The sequence below is a fragment of the Notamacropus eugenii genome, chromosome 7 (genome assembly GCF_028372415.1).
Source record: "Notamacropus eugenii isolate mMacEug1 chromosome 7, mMacEug1.pri_v2, whole genome shotgun sequence".
NCBI classification, from domain to species: Eukaryota; Metazoa; Chordata; class Mammalia; order Diprotodontia; family Macropodidae; genus Notamacropus; species Notamacropus eugenii.
Window position 1 is genome coordinate 114365135 of NC_092878.1, and position 19738 is coordinate 114384872.

General features: G+C 34.2%; 1 protein-coding gene across 2 annotated transcripts in view; it reads left to right on the top strand.

Moving 5' to 3' along the window:
• The window catches only part of LOC140514133 (bifunctional heparan sulfate N-deacetylase/N-sulfotransferase 4), a 397643-nt gene that overhangs the window by 148694 nt on the left and 229211 nt on the right, over positions 1-19738 (top strand). For both annotated transcript variants that reach the window (XM_072624210.1, XM_072624211.1), the window contains exon 3: positions 11996-12083. In XM_072624210.1, the coding sequence (XP_072480311.1) occupies positions 11996-12083 (88 nt within the window). The remainder of the gene's footprint in view (positions 1-11995; positions 12084-19738) is intronic.

Genomic DNA, 19738 nt, shown 5'->3' on the forward strand with positions numbered 1-19738 from the left:
TCCTGCAGAACTCATTATATTCTAAAATGAATTGAATTTCTAAATTTTTAATGAACTAGAGAATAGGGTATAGATTTGTAATTTCATTAGTCTAAGGAAGTCTCAGGTGAGGAAATTCTTTCAACCAATGCAAGCCAGAAGTATCTCAAAGACTAAACGTGTTGGTGGCCTACAGAACAAAGAGTTAAGTGATTTGACCAGTCACACAAGTATGTTTCTGAGGTGGGAACTTGAACACAGAACTTTCCCCATCAAGGCCAACTTTTTATTCCCTGTATCATACTGCCCTCTCTTTTCAAAAAGAAAACAAAGCAATGCTTTTAAAGTGACCTACATATACTGATTAATTAATTGAACAAGTATTTAAATATTAATTGGTAAGTGTATGTTAACTATTCAGAAGCTATCCAAGTAAAAGAAAATCATTTTAATATAGCTTGATCATTTGGCAAATGGAGTCACTCCCTTAATCATTTTGAGGAAAGAATTACTTTGAATCCAGTTCATATAAGTTACCAATTCATACCTTGTACAATATGGCAAAATATGGCTAATTTTTAAGATTAATTTTTCTCTTTATTAAGTATTTATACAGCACTTTAAGATTTGCAAAGCACCTTGCATTTCTATCTCATTTGATTCTGTGAGATAATTACTGTTATTCTTATTTTAAAGATGATAAAACTGAGATTGAGAGAAGTCAAGGACTTTGCCCAGGGTCAAACAGCTATAGTAAAGGACCTGAGGATTCAAACTCAGATCTTCATGGCTTCAATTCATCACTCTACTATACTACCTAGATACCATTATCTCTAAGTCTGTGTGTGTGTGTGTGTGTGTCTGTGTGTGTGTGTGAAAGAGAGAGAGAGAGAGAGAGGAGATGTAATCCATATCTATATCTATATCTATCGATATCTTGTCTTACTCAGAAATAGCAAGTCTCCTATCCAACATCATCCACCCATCCAGTATTACTGCCCTACTAAAAAGCAGTTTTAAAAATATTGATTGCCTTTGTCTCACTTCTCTGATAAGAAATATGAGATTAGTTTTTGTTGGCTCAATTAATCTGGCATCTGTCTTGTGTACACCATAACTCATTCCAAATACAAACAAGGGACCTTGTAGCAGCAGCGCTATTGATCCCCATGGCCCTTTGGGTTAGGAGGAAAGCCTCTTTAATTACTTTGGCTGACTTTCATTCTTTCCAACATCTTGGGAACTCCAGCCACCATGTTTTAGTGTTTGTTATCACAGCCTAAATTTACAGCTCTGGTCTTTAGAGATTGGCCAGTCCATATAGGCTGTTGAGAAACCCTGCCTCCCTCAGCCTACTGGAACTCAGCTCAATCTGGAAAACTAAATGAACTTCCCCCTTTCAGATTCGTCCAGGGTTTGATAACCTCTACACTTTCCTTTGCCAGAGGTGTTTTGACCTTTAATTAAAAGGAAAATTTGCTGTCTTCCTTTCAGAAGACAGCAAATAATGAACTCATTAAAATGAGGTTAGTGTTCAGGCCTTAGAGCAGTAAGAGCTGAAGTCTCATTAGCAGCTAACAATGCAGAACACAGCACATAAATAAACTTAATACCGCACAGCAAAATGCCTTGGTGCATTCAATTTGAGCAAGAATCAAATGTTTACAGTCAATGATGTCTGGGGCATGAAGTTTTAATGTACTTAATAAAGGAAAGCAAATTGCTTCCTATTAGCCATGAAATGTTACCACAGAAATTGCTCCAAAAAAGTTTATTATGCAAATGAAAGGATGCAGTGGTAATTAACGAGGACATTGTAGGAAAATATCAGTCTCGCCTAATAGAAGCAGCAATTATGAAGGATAAAGACAAGGCAACTAAAAAAAAAACTGCCAACACATTGATGTAAAGTAGGGTGAAGAGTAAAAACAAGATTCCAAACATGATTTCTCGTCAATGGCACCAGGAGAGAAGGAGAGGATACAATGTCAAAGTAAAGAATCAGTTCATAAAATGAAAGCCAAATTTGGAGGCAATTAAGCATCTCTTGAGCAAGAAATGCCCGAGAACTTTCTTTAAATGACAGTTCATTGGTAGCAGTAGTATAAAGATTTCTGCCTTTCCTAAACAAGCTGAAGCTTTTTTATTATATAAAATTAAATAAATCAGTAAAATCATAATTAGTAGCTTTATTATAATTTTACATGCTAGATGAATGGGAAAAAGAGCTAAAAATTCTGCCTGTACTTAATTGAATTACTATATCAAAATATTTATATAAAGAAACTGATTTTATATATATATGATTTTCTTTCAATTAAAAAACTCCTTTGAGAAAATTAGCATGCATTTTATAGGAGAAGGAAAGGGGAAGGGAATACACATTTATACAGAACCTACTCTGTGCCAGACACAGTGCTAAAATTTGATCCTCACAACAAGCTTGCAAGGTAATTACTATTACTAACTCCATTGTGCAGTTAAATAAAGTGAGACAATTGATTGTTAAATGACTTACTTAGGGTCACACAGATCATAAGTAACTGAGGCCAAATTCAAACTCAGATGGTCCAAATTCCACATCTAGAGCACCATTGCACCATCAGTTGAGGTAATTTTCTTTTGAGAATGACCTAGATTCAAGTCCCAATCCTTACACATAGACTGTGTGACCTTGGGTAAGTCATTTCATCTTTAATACTAAAAGTAGCTCACTAAGCCCATAGGTGACAGGAAAAGAGGCTAAACTATGTTAAGAGAATGAGTCATCATTAAGACTTCCCTGTGTCAGTGAAATCACCACAGCCCATCTCCAATGTCTTTATTTAAAATGTATTTAAAACTGTGAAAAACTATAAAAACAAGTGAAAAAAGTACTGGTTTGGAAGTCTTGGCTGTTCATCCTCCTGGTTGTTTGACTTTGGGCAAGTCACAACCTCTCCAAGTCTCAGTTCCTTTATCAATAAACTGAGGAGACTCTAGATGATCATTAAAGGATTCTCTCACCTCTCAAGATATTGTCATCCTCTGAAGATGATTTTTTTGGAGAAAACAAAACCAATTCCTCCCTCTGTTCACCTTGTTTAAAAATGGCTGTTTCTACATTTACAATCTTCTATAACTTTGACAGAAAAGCAGAACAGAGGAAGAATATTTCAAGCCAAACAATGTTTGGAAACATTTGCCTCATGTAAACTCAGCCATTTTACTAAATGGTACCCTGGAGACTGGGAAGAGTTAATGAATTTCATGTACCTCTGATTAAAAGAAAGGTTCTTGGTAATTACCAGAAAAGAGAGGCATTGATGTTGGCATTAAATCTTGAGGGCTTCCATTCCTATGCCTTCATCCAGAGTCTCACATTTTTCAGTATCTTCTTTAAGGTGATAACAAAAGAGAATTCTTTATATTTTGTTTACACTTGAATAAAGATACCTAGAGGAGTACAGAATATTTCTAGTGAAATCTGTGTTCCTTTTTGTCAATCAGTAATTTGCAAACATGGGTGTCATTTAAAGAAGTAGCATAGCAACCTTTCTTGAGTTCATTTCTCTTCTAAAGGGAATGGTCATTTGCTTCCCTCTCATCTATAACAAAGAAGTTGGTAGGGAAGTAGGTGTTTATCAAATGATGCTAATCCCTATTTAGTTGTGAACGTGAATTATAACTGGTCGTCCAATGGAGATGGGGCAACAGGAGGTAGCAAGCAACTGGATGTTTTTACTATTGCTATTTCCTTGAGGTTCTGAAGAGTGGCTACATGCTGATGTATCTACCACTTGGAAATGTCCATTCATTATCAAGTTGTTCACCACAACACATTGTTTAGTTCAGTGTGGGCCATCTCGTGACTTCTGCATATACATGTAGAAAATGAGTAAGCATACTTTATCCTTGTTTCTTCATCATGGGTTATCACAGGATAACCATTTCAGCATTACCTATGAACTAATTAGCATTAGATAACAGTTTAAACGTTTAGTTAAAGCATATAGTTTAAGCACTAAGTAATAAAGAGATAAAATCTATGAATGAATGTGTTGGCCAATGTTAAAAAAAATAGCTTTCTGGGGGAAAAATATATTGTTGATCCACTTTAAAGTCAAACCTGCATTATTAACATTTTCTTCATTATTTTCTCAACTCAACAATCAACAAGAAAACACTAAATCAAGCTCTGATTTATGGCATTTGCTAATTTCTGAAGTGCAAATGTTCACAATGAACATTTAACATTGAACTTACCTAATCCAGCTGGAACCAGCTCAAGCAAATTCTGAAATGGATTCACAATTTTAGATTTAGTTCTTGAAAATATTTCAAGAGGCATACTTCAAAACTCAAATGTAAGTGAACACCCCTGCTAGTATTTATCAAGGAATTAAGTAAAAATTTTTAAAAGTTCACGAAACTTAAAAAGAAGTTATTCCTACTTAATAGACACATGAAAAAATCCACAGAAAACATAGAAACTAGTAGTTGATGCCTCAGCAGATCTCCTCAATCTCTTTAGAAATTATCCCAACAAAATATGTGTTTCTTTGAGATGGCCCAATTTAGTTACCTCAGGTAGGTTGTGTATTTGCAAGAGCCTTTTTTAACCGTCACCTTAAAATCTTCCCTAAAGAATGTACTTGTACTAATGTCAAAAAATAATGCTAAGGTTTTAGAAATTGGAGGTGAGGCCACTGACAAATCTTGAAATCAGAAGGAGGAAAAGATTCTGGAAAAAGATATAACTAAGTTTGACTTCAGAGATGTTGAATGTGAGGTGCTAATATAATATCCAAGTAGTGATTTATAGGGAGATGGAGAAAAATGTTTGAAGACTGGGTAAGAAGAAAGTATTAGAGACTTGATTTTGAGAATCATCTACCTATAAATTCGGGTCAAAACTTTCTGACATGAATGTGTATATTAATAAACATAACTATTTTCATTTGAAGAATAAAATGATTAACAGGAAATGTCCAATTGAGAATGTCTTAGTCAGTAGACAAACAATCCACAGCAAGGGAAAATCATTTCAGTTTTCACTAAAGCACATAACTTGGAGCAGGGGTGGTAGATCACTGCCCACCTACTACACAGTGGAATTGTTCATAATGACATCTCATCATAGGAAACCACCATGACTCAAAGTAATTCTGAGTGAAAAGAACGCTGCAACTACAGGTCAAACTGGGAAACATTTAAAGGTCATGCAACTAATAAAATTACTGAGAGGATAACCTGCTTGTTATTTGTATTGAAGTCACCTTTGGAGAGTTCAAGTCTCTAAAGATATCTAAGACATTTTGTGTTGATCCTTTATCTTGAGTAAGTTAGAATCTTTAACAAAGGACAAATGTATACTATTTTCCCTTGGCCAAAGCGCTATATCTGGGCATTGAACCTTTCCATCAATGCACCTTCCCATCTATAAAGAAAAAGAACATTGATTATGTTTTCCTGCCTACCTCATTTAAATCTTGTTAAGAGAATTAAAATGCTTAGAAAAAAAGTATTTCATAATTACAAAAAGAAAAGCAATGTACACACTTAAAATGTTATTATATGTCAGCACAGGTTCTAGTAAAACCAAGTGTATGTATGTAAACACACATATATACACATATGTACATGTATATGTGAATATGCATGTATATGTAAAACATCACTAGTTGAAATAATACTTGGAAATGATGAGCCTACAATAGAGAAGAACTTGGAGCACATGATACCTTTAAAGAAATACATGACATTATTTTGAAAATTATATACAAAAAATGAAATAAAAAAAACCATCTGTAATGCTTAACAGAGGATTGCTTTGTTATGCAAATAATCCCGGCTTGTTTTAATGAATAATGAAATATTTTTATTAGTTGTGGTATATTGGTTATACTAAATAGCTGAAAACAGTATGTTCTTTATAAAGAATATGCATTCTCTTCTGCAATCTTATTTACTCTATTAATTTTATTAGTTAACAAAGTACATGTTGGTTTTTAATGAATTCCAAATTAATGAAGTAAAAGTTAATAAAGTTTTATAGGGTAATTGTCTTTAAAAAAAGTAGATTATCAAAATGTGTGTGCATGTGTTTAGGCTGTCCCTATAAAATTGTAAAAAAAATAACTGACTTTTTTCCATTAAACTTTATTTCCTAACCTTTGCCCATATGTGATTTTTTTTGCTTTAATGCACTTTAAGAAATTTACTATATTAAATAGTTCAATTCTTATTTTCCAAAACAAATAATTGATTCTTTTTTTCTCTTTGTTTAATTACCTTTTGTTCTTCCTTGCAAATAATTTCTTATTTGATGTACCCCTTGCTATTTAAGCATATTTTCATTCCTTCGCAGTATTAAATCCACGTACATACATATACTGTTGCTAACTTCATTATCCTGGTAAGTTTCCAATCAAAATATGTTTTCTGAGTAATTTACTCTTCTTAAGTCAATGTGTTGTAGTAGAAAGGATTCTAGATCTGACACAAAGTGAGATGCCAGGTTTCAAAATCCACCAGAAAACCTTACCTTACCTTTTGTGACCATAGGAAAATCACTTAAACTTTTGAAAGTTCACATTCCATAGCTTCATTCTGAACATCAAGAAATGACAATAACTGTGGTGCCTTACACCAGTCTTATAGGGTTGGTATAAGAATGAAATGTGATAAAATATGTAGAATGTATTGTAAACTTTGAAGTGCTCTATAAATTTTCAGCTATTATCATTGTCCTTTGCACCTCCTATATTCACTTTTTTCTTCCTCTTTTCTTAATATCCCAAGATTGAAACATTCCCTTTAATTTTTTTGAAAGCAGAAAATGTTTTTTTACAACATCTAAAATTCTTGTTTTGGAATGTGAATAGGAAAGAACTGTATCAGAATAGGAGATATATACTGTTTGATTGATATGAACTTTTTTCCCTTTGGATGATATTTGTAATATGTTGATTATTTTTAACTGAAATAGTTCTTGGAGTAGAATGAAGAGCAACCTCCACAAAGATGTACTATAATGTAAGAGCTCTAGTCCAGTGTTTATAATTTTAAAAAAATATTTGACTACTTTATTTGAATAAGTTTAACTCTTTGGTAATCGTACTTGATTTATTTAATGTATTTAAAAATGTAATTCTGAGACTAAGGTGAAAATTATTTAATAGAAATATATGTGTAGAACCTATATAAGATTGTAACCCATCTCAGGGAGGGAGTGGTGAAGGAAGGGGTAAGGAGGGGGAGGGAGGGGAAAAAAATCTAAGATAGGTGGAAGTGATTGTAGAACACTGAAAACAAATAAAATAATTTAATAATAATAAAAAAATGTAATGCTGAGAAGAGATCCATAGTTTTCAATATACTTCTAAAGGTGTCCATGATAAACAAACAAGATAAAGAGCAAGTGCTCAAATACCTTCTCCTCCTGTAGAGGTGACCCTGACTGTCAGAGTTTGTCCCAATGGGGTACAAACTCTGGATGGATCTATCATGGTAGGAAGGATTCAGTATTGTTGTGGTGGTAAATGCACAGGCATTTGGAAGATTCACCTAGCTAAAACACATCTTGGCTAAGCAAGATAATTAATTCTATGTGCATGGTGACCTATGACTCAAAAATATAAAACTGCCCTCAATTCTGTGACATTTATGTAGTGAGAGTGACAGGAGAGCACAAAAGAGATATTAATGATCATCCAGTTTTTTCTGTTGTTTAGTGAATCTCTAAACATTTTTTTAGTCATTGGAGTTAAAGATCCTTTTCCTCTAAACAAAAAGTGGTTGTGCTACTAGAAAAACTGAGTCATACCAATCTTGACATTGTCAACATAAATGAAAGTGTTAGAATAAAGGAATGTTTAGCTAAAGAAGAATGAGTCAAAAGTTCTCCTTGGAGAGGCAAATAACAGAGATGGTGGAGTTCACCTAAAAAGAAAAGGACAAATCTTTTCATGGAACAGTTGGTCATTTTATGTTACAGTTGGTCCCCCCGAAATAGCTAAAAAAAAAAAAAGTCATGAAAATAATTGTAAATTGTATGTCAACATCTGATGTAGACGTGATATAGAAGAAAGGAAAGAAAGATGTAAGGAGAGAAGAAAGAAAGAAAAAGAAAGAAAGAAAGAAAGAAAGAAAGAAAGAAAGAAAGAAAGAAAGAAAGAAAGGAAGGAAGGAAGGAAGGAAGGAAGGAAGGAAGGAAGGAAGGAAGGAAGGAAGGAAGGAAGGAAGGAAGGAAGGAAGGAAGGAAGGAAGGAAAAGAAAGGAAGGAAGGAAGGAAGAAAAAGAAAGGAAGGAAGGAGAAAGAAAGTAAGAGGAGGAGGAAGAGGGAAGGAAGGAAAGAAAGAAAGAAGGAGAGAAGGGAGGAAAGAAGGAAGCAAAGAAAGTTCTGTGAATATATGATTCAACATAACAAATTAATACTTAATTTAAGCCTCATTCATTGCCTTGTACAACCACACCAGTGGCTTGTTAGAATAAAGATCAAACAGTACAAACCTAAAAGAAAGTATTTTTTTAAGAAAAAAAAGATGTCATTCAATTGAAACAGCCCAATCCTGGTGTCTTCAGACAAGTTATTGATGATGAAAAATGGAATATCGATAGAAGGAAAGTCATAGTTACAGGTCACAATAATTTCATACAGAAATTTAATTTATGTATATCAGTTTCTATTACAAGGAAATCAAAGACCCCGTAGTACACCGTAGTCAACAACAACAACAACTTATTTACTAAGGGCCAGAGGCCACATTAGTTTAGACTATAAGATGAATTAAAAAAGCTAACAAAGATGGATGGAAAATCAGGTATAGTATCAACTTCTAAAAGAGAGAAGTAGGAGAAGGTAAAAACAATTTAAACAAAGCTTGGTGAGAAACCTAGGTAAGCAAGATCATTTAAATATGGAAATGGAAGGAGGTCAACAAACAGAAGACTGGTGGGAATGACCTTCAAAGTTTCTTCCTCAAAGCTTTTTTTCCCCCACAATCAAGGTGAATAAAGTTATTAGATAGTTAGATACTAACATTACACTCCCATATGTGCTTATTGATGGAATAATTATTGCTCATTATGTATATAGAGATAGATTTAAATGTATAGATACAAATCATAGACAGACAACACAAATGGACAAACAGTGATCTAAAAATTAAACAGGAGGAAGACAACATGCTAGATTTCCTTTGGAAAAAATGTGAAGCTCCACTAATGATCAGAAATTTCTACCAAAAATAAAGGTACATCTATTTAATGCCAATAGTTTATCGATATTATTACATAGCTTCATGTCAATAAACACAACATTCTCTAGAGTTAAAAATGATTGCTTCTCAGAGGAACAAGTACATGGTGGGTGTGGGCAGGCCACAACACAATAAATAAGAAAATATTAACAAGAATTAGAGAAAAGGATGTCATCTGGGGGATATATTATGAAAAAGGCATATTGGCTGGTAAGGAAGCAAAAGAAAGGGATAAGTAACAGACAGCTTGAATGTTCCAGTTATAACTTCAAGGGAAGATCCTAGAATGTACTATTAGTAGCCTCATTTTATAGATGAGGAACTAAGACAAAGAAAGGTTATGGTAAATGTCTGAGGCAGCTTTCAAACTCAGGTTTCTGTCGAATAGAGTCTATCTCAGGGGTGGGAAACCTGCAGCCTCGAGAACCCCCCTCTAGGTATTTAAGTGCGGCTCTTTGACTGAATTCAAATTTTGTCAAAGGGCTATACTTGAGGACATAGAAGGCCACATGGGCCCTTAAAACTGAAGGTTCCCCACCCCTTCATAATGTTCTAGAGAATTGTACAAAATTCCAATTTTCATCTAACTACCTCCTCAATGGACAGATATGGACAGGTTACAATCTGCATCATCATGGGAGATGAAACCACAGATACATTTGAAAATATGAGTATGAAGGACAACTAATTTGATTTAATTTCTTGTCATGCACTAGGTTCTTCATTTTGTCTATTTCTGCTTCTGGTAACATTATTATTCCTGATATTTACCAAGGCCAATTTCATGCAGCCCAATGAATCTTATTGTGAAAGTCCTTTACAATTTATTCTACTTGAGAATAGATGGGTTTTTGAATTTCAAAAAGCTATATTTTAAACAATATAAGTATGATGGCCCCGCTTTCATCTTCACCATAAAATTAAATAATTAAAATTAAATTTGACAATATTTATCCGTTCAGTAGATTTTCTTCTATTGGTTCTATCATCTTGATTCTTTGGTGTAAAAAAATGAACATTTTTTTCCATCAAACAAGTAAATACATATGTACTTGCAGGAATTTTGCATTAATTTGAATACAAGCATAGTTGCCAAGAACATAAAAATGCATTTAGTCAGCTATGGGACCATGGCCAGGTAGGGGTGAGGCATCTTCAAATAATCTTTCCCTGAAAATTACTAGACTGCTTATGACCCAAAAAATGATGAATGCTTCCTGTATGGGCCAAGAGTTCATGGAGTAGTATAAATGTCTATATATGCATATACACATGTCAATACATACAATTTTATTTTTATTCGTGACTTTGATTTTAAAATTAACTTAATTTCCAAATATATATTTCCCCTATCTTCAAAACAGAGAACTGACATCCAGCTTTACCTGAATGTTTAGCAGGTGATGACTGAAACCTAGGATCCCTGAGTGTTAGTCCAGTGTTCTTAATACTAAAGTACACTATTTATCCTCCATTATTGGAAAAAAAAAAAAAAGCCTATTCTGAGTAGATGGATCTGACAGAGAAAACAAAGATCAAGTGAATTTCAGGATAAAATTATGCTATAGATATTGAAATGTGTGTGTTCATCCTCTGTAACCAAAAAAGATCATGCCATCAGAGAAATAATGACATGACTTGCACTTGACTTTGTTTTTGAGTGAGGGAGGGCTGTGCAGGTCACCAGCCTCACTTCTCCTCCAGAGTCATCTGAATCCAGTGACCTGATGTTCCTCAGGATGACTGGAGATGACCCAAGGATGAGGCAATTGGGGTTAGGTGACTTGCCCAAGGTCACACAGCTAGTAAGTGTCAAGTGTCTGAGGTGAGATTTGAACTCAGGTCCTCCTGACTCCTGTACTGATGCTCTATCCACTGCACCTGCTAGCTGCCCCTGGACATTGAAATAGACATCAAAGGAAGGAATGATGAGGAAGCCAGCTACCATGTTTTATCTGAAGCAGGAAACAAATGAGAGGGTTGATGTAAATCTTTTTGTGGTCTTTCCACCAAATAATAACTTGAGGAAAAATAATTTTAGTAATTTTAAATTATTCATAAGATTACAAATATCTTAAAATAATTTTGAGACTGTATAGAATTCATAGAAACTATTTCTACAGGTAAGTTCAAGAACATTATTTTAACACTTTGCCTTCATGTAAGTCCATACTTGTAGATGGACAAGTGTTCTTTAAGTTATGTATTTCTTTTCTTTTTAGTTACACATGATCAATTGGAAGGTTTTGTTTTCCTTCATTTTTGAAGAGGACCATGACATCAGGGAAATGATGACATGATTTGCAGTTGACTTTGATAAAGCTACTTGGTTTAGATACAGTAGATTTGTTTGAGGGAGGGGATGAATGGGAGAAAAAGTGTTTCAGTAGTCTCATAGTCTAGATTATTTCACATCCAGATCCATAAGAAAGTATCTTAAAGTGCTTTCCTACTCTCTCCCTAGCATTGATTTTGGATTATATTCATCACCATGGAAAGTTTCTATTTTTAAGAATGAGAGTTTCAGGGACTGAAATCCAAGGAATATCTCAATCCTATAATGACAATAAATGTATATAGTACTGTGCTTTGGGGAAATAATGCCTCAGGTGCTCACAGTATGCCTGGAATGACACATTCAATTTTCATCAAGTTCAGAGAATATTAATGCCCATATTAATTTATTTCACTCAGGCGCACACATTTGAAATAGAGGCATTCCAAAACTTCATATTTATTTTTCTAAACCCATGTTAATTTCTTATTTATTTCAGGCATTACTAGAGACTCAAAATTTACTGCGCACTCAGGTTGCAAATTTTACCTTCAACCTTGGATTTTCAGGGAAGTTTTACCACACAGGTAAGAAGGAACTTTGTGCTCTCAGGCAGCTACAAATAGGTCTTAGGACTTTAAACATAACACTTCTTAAGCAGAAATAGAATGGCTAGAATTTTAATGGGGAGGGCCTGGACACCTTAAAACGAAACAATCTTGGCTTCAAAGCCAGGAGAGCACTGTCTACTTGGACAGAAAAGCTCCTAGTACTGAGGCCTAGAGGGGCAGAGTGGTCAGAGTGGTAAAGATTCTTCTACAGAGTCAGAAAAACCAATGTCACCATTCCACGCAAAGTTGTATAACTTGTCCTAGGCACACTAAAAGTGAAAAAGAAATGTAAAAAGAGCAGAGTGTCTTTAAGGTATCAGAGGTGATAGATACTCTTACAAACTTATCTTGAGAAAACAGCTGGTAATGAGGTAAAGATTTATAAACCCACAGAAACTGAATGGGCCTAGGAGGTCATATAGTCTACCCTGCATTTCTGTATATAGTTAACTCCACATGTCATCTCTACTTTTTACCAGCCTGCATTCAAATGAACGAGTCTTTTCAGCCATAATCACTAAGAATTCTCAAAATTCTCTCTCTGTCTCTCTGTCTCTCTGTCTCTCTCTCTCTTTCTCTGTCTCTCTCTGTCTCTCCATCTCTCTCTCTCTCTCTCTCTCTCTCTCTCTCTCTCTCTCTCTCTCTCTCTCTCTCTCTCTCTTTCTCTCTCTCTCTCTGTCTCTCTCTTTCTCTGTCTCTCTCTGTCTCTCCATCTCTCTCTTGCTCTCTCTCTGTCTCTCTCTCTTTTCTCACTCACCCTTCTTTTGCCACATCCATGCAAATTCACCTTCAAAAGGCTACCTCACTTCCTTTGACCTTAATTGTCTGAATACTTGAAGCAAAACTGTATTTTTGGCATATGTTGTCTCATTTATTGTTACTCTGTACACATTGTGGACATTCACAACTCTCTGCCTTAACAATTTGCTAGGTAAATATAGTTTATTTGTTATCTAGTTATCACTTTCTAGGCAAAGTATATAGTATGCTTCTAGTCATAAGTGAATCAAGAAATGCCTGGTCTTTAGTACTGAGGGTTATCATTTCAAATCAGAGGTTCAGACCCAGTAAGACTAACTGTAACCTGTACTTTATATCCTCTCCTACTCATTAAACAACAGTTTTACACAAAGGATAGGAAGTATACACACCTAATCCTTCCCTTTCCTCTGTGTTATTACAGCAAATATTCTGAACATGTATGTGTATGTTTGTGTGTGTCTCTAAGTGTGTATTGGGGCAGCTAAGTGACACAGTAGAGACAACACCAGTCCTGGAGTCAGGAAGACTTAATCCTCCTGAGTTCAAATCTGGCATCATACAGTTACCAACTATGTGACCTTGGCCCAGTCTCTTAACCCTGTTTGTTTCAGTTTCCTTATCTATCAAAAGGATTAAAATACTGCAAACCATTGTAGTATTTTTGCCCAAGAAAACCTCAAATGGGGTCATGAAGAGTCAGACATGACTGAAAACTGACTGAACAACCACAAAATGAACACCTGTGACAATTTGGTGGGTGAAACCTTTAGATCTTTTCTCAAAATAAGGCAAAAATGTATAAAATGCAAATACACAGGATAGCAAAAAAAACCAATTATATTGAAATATGGCTATTTTTTTTTTAAAGTTCATGTACCTTGAATTAAGAATCCCTTCACCAGAGCTGAAAGCTACAAATTGAAGGAGAATTTCTTTACATTGTAAATAAATGCTCTGAGCCTATGTACAATTTTTACACTAATAATTTATCTTTCAATCGCACTATAGAAAATTATGGAATTATTCCCATCTACTTATTATTCTAAGTTCTAGCCTTCCACACTTATTTTCTCTAATCACATTTAGATTAAATATGAATTGGAGTTAACCAGATTCATGATAAAATGGAGAACATTAAATCAACAGAGGCAGCTTATTTTGGCACAATTCAGACATGAGCGTGAGAACCAGAATTATTTATTATAAATACATACTATATATGTATTATACTGCATATATTATTTATAGAGCTGTTTTTCAGATCTCTGTGAAATTAAAGCAACTACCATTTTTCAGAATAGAAAAAATATCCAATTTGAGTAAAAAAAATGTAATTGTTGAAAAGCAATTTAAAAAGCTAGACCACCTTATTCAAATCTTATGAGCTTTATCAGATGAATAACATATTTGAGTACCATATGGGTCAGCAATGGGAAGAGAAAGTTGAGGTGTTCTGGATGGCCCCATAGAACAAGACAAGGAGTGAAGGGTGGAAGCTGAAAAGTGGCGTATTTTAAGCTTGATGCCAAGAAAATTTATCTCAATTAGTTACACGAAAGTGGAAGTAGAGGCTGTAAGAGATAAGGAGTTCTTCTAGATTGTAAATCTTCAGAGATTGAGAGGCTAGTTTTCAAGCATGTTAAAATAGAATTTCCTTTTAGGATGAATGCTAAAGTCCCTCTTAACTCTCAAATTCCATACTTTACTGAACTTAGGCTATTTATTTCAATCACAATTACTATTTCATTAACTTTTTTCAGCAGTAAATGATGCCAGGTAAATATTTATCAAAAAAAGAAGTCAATTCTCCAAACAAACATAAATGTTATTTCTGTCAAGAGTACCACCATCCCATATCCTTTGAGTTACCTAGGTTCAAACCTCTTTGTCATTATTGACTCTTGACTTCACCCACTATATCAATTTAGTATACACATGTTGTAATTATCACTTCCCAAAATCTCTCACATATATCTTCTTATTTCTACTCTTACACTCATCACCCTACTGCAGACTGTCAACACCTTTCACCTAGACTACAAGGTAAAACAATAGCCTCTGAATTGGTCTCTCTGTGTCAAATCTTTCCCTATTCCAATCTACTCTACACATAAATGACAAAATGAATACTTTTAAAAATAGATTTTAGTTTCATTTTTAAGAAAACTAAGAGTAATTACTACATTTGTCAATATTTGTATGCTTTTAACATTCTTTTTTTCAAAAATTTTGAGTTTTAAATTCTCTCCCTCTCCATCCATTGAGAATGCAAGCAATATGGCAGCAGTTGTGAAGTCATACAAAACATACTTCCATTTTAGACAATCTGGAGGAAAAAGCAAGAAGATAAAGGTAGTAAAAAATATACTTCAGTCTGCTCAGATTCATCTATCATCTCTCTGGCTACAGACAGCATTTTTCGTCTTTGGCCCTTTGGTATTTTCTTGGATTATTACATTTGTATTATCAGTATCTATCACCATTGCGGTATTATTGTTACTGTGTGCAATGATATTCTGACTGCTCACTTTTCTTTGCATCAGTTCATATAACTCTTCTTTTTTTCCCCTGAAATTATCCTACTCATTATTTCTTATAGTACAATAGTATTCTATCACAATTATGTACCACAACTTGCTCATCCATTCCCCACTTAATGGACATTCTCTCAATTTCCATTTTTTTTTACCACCACAAAAGGAGCTGCTATAAATATTTTTTGTACATATAGGCCTTTTTCCCTTCAATATGAATTTCTAAAAAGTAGAATCATCACCTCAACTCCCTATACAGTTTACCCATTGAAATTTTCACTACAGATATTTGGTTTACATTACAAATGTTACTAGACAATTACTGTTTCCTGTGTGAACTTTGTGACATTGTGTAGACATGAGTTCTTTTAAAGTAACTCTCTTAAACCTTCGCAAGATGATCTGATTCTACAACACATAGGCTTTCTGATTCACAGTGCTTCTTGTTACAGAGTAAATTAATGGCCTATACTATGAGCAATGACTGGTTCCCTATCTCAGAGCCTGTTGTATATTGGTTTACCATTGTTATTACCCAGTAAAGCTATCATCCTTCAAATGCTATACACCACAAGGTAATAGCATTAAAATATTCCTAAACATGATTTTCCTGATAACATTGTTGTATTTGTTTGGTTCTAAATGCCTCATTGCACTTAATTAGAACTGGACTGACATACTTCTTTATATTTAAGGTAGCAAGAGGAAAGGAATATTAATAATAATAGATATAAGAATGAAATTAGAAATGTTTCCTTTTTGAGTGTAAGTAAAAGATAAAACCCGAAAGGAGAGAGACACAAGCAAAATATCAAATCTTTTATAGTATTTGATATATTTCCAGCAAGAAATTAAGAAAAGATTACATTATTGCTTTTTTCCTCTTGTGGGATTAAAATCTTTCTCCTTTATAAGAATTGGTTTTTGTGAAAACAATTTTTACTTTTGGCAGTTAAAGTGAATCAATTGACTTCACTTTGATCAATATTTACTTTAGATGAATAAATCTTGAGGTTTTCCCCACACTAGTTTCTTAAAAATAATTACAATAATCAACATGGTTGTAAAAAAAATAAAACTAATCAGACCAAAATATTACATAAGCTGAAAGATTTTACTTGTTTAAAAAAAGAAAAACTGTGTCAAATTGCTGTAATACTTATTCCTGTTCTATAGCGTACAGATTTATATATTTATTGGTTTAAAGAATAAATAGATTAGTAAAAGTAGAAAATAGTTGGGAATGTTCAAATATTTTTTCTTTCTACGTTCATATTGTTAAACTGTTATATCGTGTTTTTACATGCTAAAATAATTTGCCCTCCTAAGCATCCTTGTGACTTCACAAGAACATGTTTTTCTTTTTCATTTTAGTTCTGGTTGTTAAAGTTGTTCCATGATGGAGTCAGTCTTATTCTTTTTTGTTGGTGTCCAAAAAAGTGAAAAGTAAACTCTGTATAATATCATTTATTAGAGCACGTGTTGTTTTCACATACACTATCTCATTTTGATTCTTACAATATCTCTGCATCATATTATGGCAGGTATTACTATTTCCATTTAATAAATAGACAAATGAATCTCAGTGGTTAGGTGACTTGCTCAAGGTCATACAGCTAATAAATGGCAGCTCCAAGTTTCAGATCTAGATCTTCTGACTCCAAATCTTCGTACATCTCATAAGTACATAAACTTTTCTACTTGCATATTGCTTTATAGTTAATAAGATACTTAGGATCACAAATCTAGAAATGGAAGGACCCTAAGAAACCATCTATTGCAAATCCATCATTTCACAAATAAATTGTGGTTACCCATATCATAGGGGGGGATTTGAATTCATACTCTCTGACTCCATGGTCAGCAATTTTCTCTCATGATATAGTCATACAATCTTCAAAACATCATCTCATCTTTCCAGGTAATTTTTGTCAGTGAGAGAATAAATTACAGTCAAGAGAATAGTTATAATCAAATCACCAAACAACTAATTTATCATTATCATCATCACAGCAAAGCAATTATTTTGTACTCATTCCTCTACTGGACTTTGTAAATCATTATTTGTTGTTGTTGTTGAGTCATTTCAGGTATGCCCAACTCTTCATGGTCCCTTTTCAGATTTTCTTGGCAAAGATACTGAAATGGTTTGTCATTTCCTTCTCCAGGTCATTTGAAAGATGAGGAAACTGGGGCCAACAGGGTTAAGTAATTTGCCCAGGGTGACATAGCTAGTAAATATCTGACACCAGATTTGAATTTAGGAAGATGAATCTTCCTGACACCAGGTCCAGCATTCCATTCACTATGCCACCTACCTTCCCCATAAAGCAGTATATCACTCTATAAATTAAGCAGGCACATTTTGCAACTAAACAGAGTAGTATGTATAGCAAATGAAAAATTGGATAGCATATTTTGAAATAAGATGGAATGTAGTAAGCTTTGAATTATGCAATACCACAAATTTTAGTTTGAAAACTGCTTTCTTTTTTTAAAAAATTAATATTTTGAGTCTACACCTCACAATAATAGTTGTGTCAGCACTCTGGACAGGGGTTACAGCTAGTCTGAAAACTATGACTTGGGTCAGTGCCACCCTAAGGGTCAGAGCAGAATGTTACAGATAATCTGGAGTGTTCTGTCATCATGGCCATATGGGCCTGTGTGGATTTCAGTTGCCTTCAAAATGTGATTTCCACCCAGATGACACTCAGAAGCTTAGCAAGGATGTGACTGCATTCCAGAAATCCAGTGAACTTTGATATGGTTAAGTCACTGTATCTCCTCCTTTGCTCCCTTCCCCCCAAAAGCAACTTTCATAGTAGGAAATACTTCATACATTTCTAATTTGGGATTTTCACTACATAGGCATTTGAGTTGAAAGAATTAAAGACTTGTTTCCTGTGTGGAATTTGTGATAATCCATAGACATTTAAATGTCTCATGATAACCTGGTTTTACAACAAATCAATCATGAAACACCTGTTGGGTACCTCCTTTTTACCAGGCATTGGGGATAAAATATATGTTTGATAGTTTTCCTCAATGAGTTTACATTTTAATGGGAAAACATATATAGAAAACATGTATAAGGTAAACAAAAAGGGGACACTAGCAATTGGGGTAGGACCAGAAAATGTCTCAAAAGAAAGAGGGCACTTCGGTTGATTGTAACAGACAAACCAGAGATGCAGATAAGGTATAAATAAGGAAGAAGTATTTTACAGACATGGGAGACATGCCAGGTGCAGACATGAAAGATAAGGCTTCATATCTGAAGAAAAATAAGAAAAGCAAAATGCCTAAATTGCTGTTTATGGAGGAGAGTAATGTGCAGTAACACTGGGAAGGTATAATGGGGCCATCTTGTAAAGAGCCTTAAATATCAGAGCTGATGTTTTTACCCTAGAAGATACTCGGAGCCAATAGACAATATTAGATAGCAATGTGATATGACCAACTATTTAGTAAATTTACTTTGGTGGCTGATTGCAGGATGGATTGAAATAGAGACTTGAGTCAGGGACAGTGATTAAAAGGATACTTCTGTTGCTCAGGCAAGAAGTGATGAGGGTTTGCACTAGAGAGCTAGATGTGAGAATGGAAAGAAGAGGGCATATTTGAGAGAAAGAAACAATATTTGCAAATGGATTGGGTATATAGAATGAAAAATAAGGAATTGAAGATGACATACAGTGGTGGAGCTGGGTGACTAGAAAAAAATGCTGGCATCATCAACAGCAATAGAGAAATTGGGAAGGGAAATGGGTTAGAGGCATGGTGAAGATATTGAGTTCTACATTGGAACATGTTAATTTTTAGATGCCTGAGATATTTATTTCAAGATATATATAAACAATTGATGATATGGGTCTAGAGCTCAAGAAAGACAGTAGGGCTAGCAATATATGCATTATGTATGAAAGAATGATAATGGAACTCATGGTAGCTGATGAAGTCACCAATTTGAGGACTGCAGAGTGAAAAGAAACTCTAAATTTTTTCTATTGACCACTCTCTTCTCCTGAATATGCTCTTCTCTCTAGTTTTATCTTGTTTTATACTTTTCTCCTGGTTCATCTCCTACCTATCTAACTATTCCTTCTTAGAATACTTTGTTAGATATTAATCAAGGTCATCCCCATTAGCCATGTTACCCAAAGCTTTATCCTAGACCATCTTCTCTTTTCTTTCATTAATTTCTATTGAGTTCAATTATCCCTATGCACAACATCTCAAATTTATATATCTAGACCTAATCTCTCTCCTGAGTTCCAGTTTCACCTCACCAATGGAGACCTCTTAGATATCTTGAATTGGACAATATGTGTG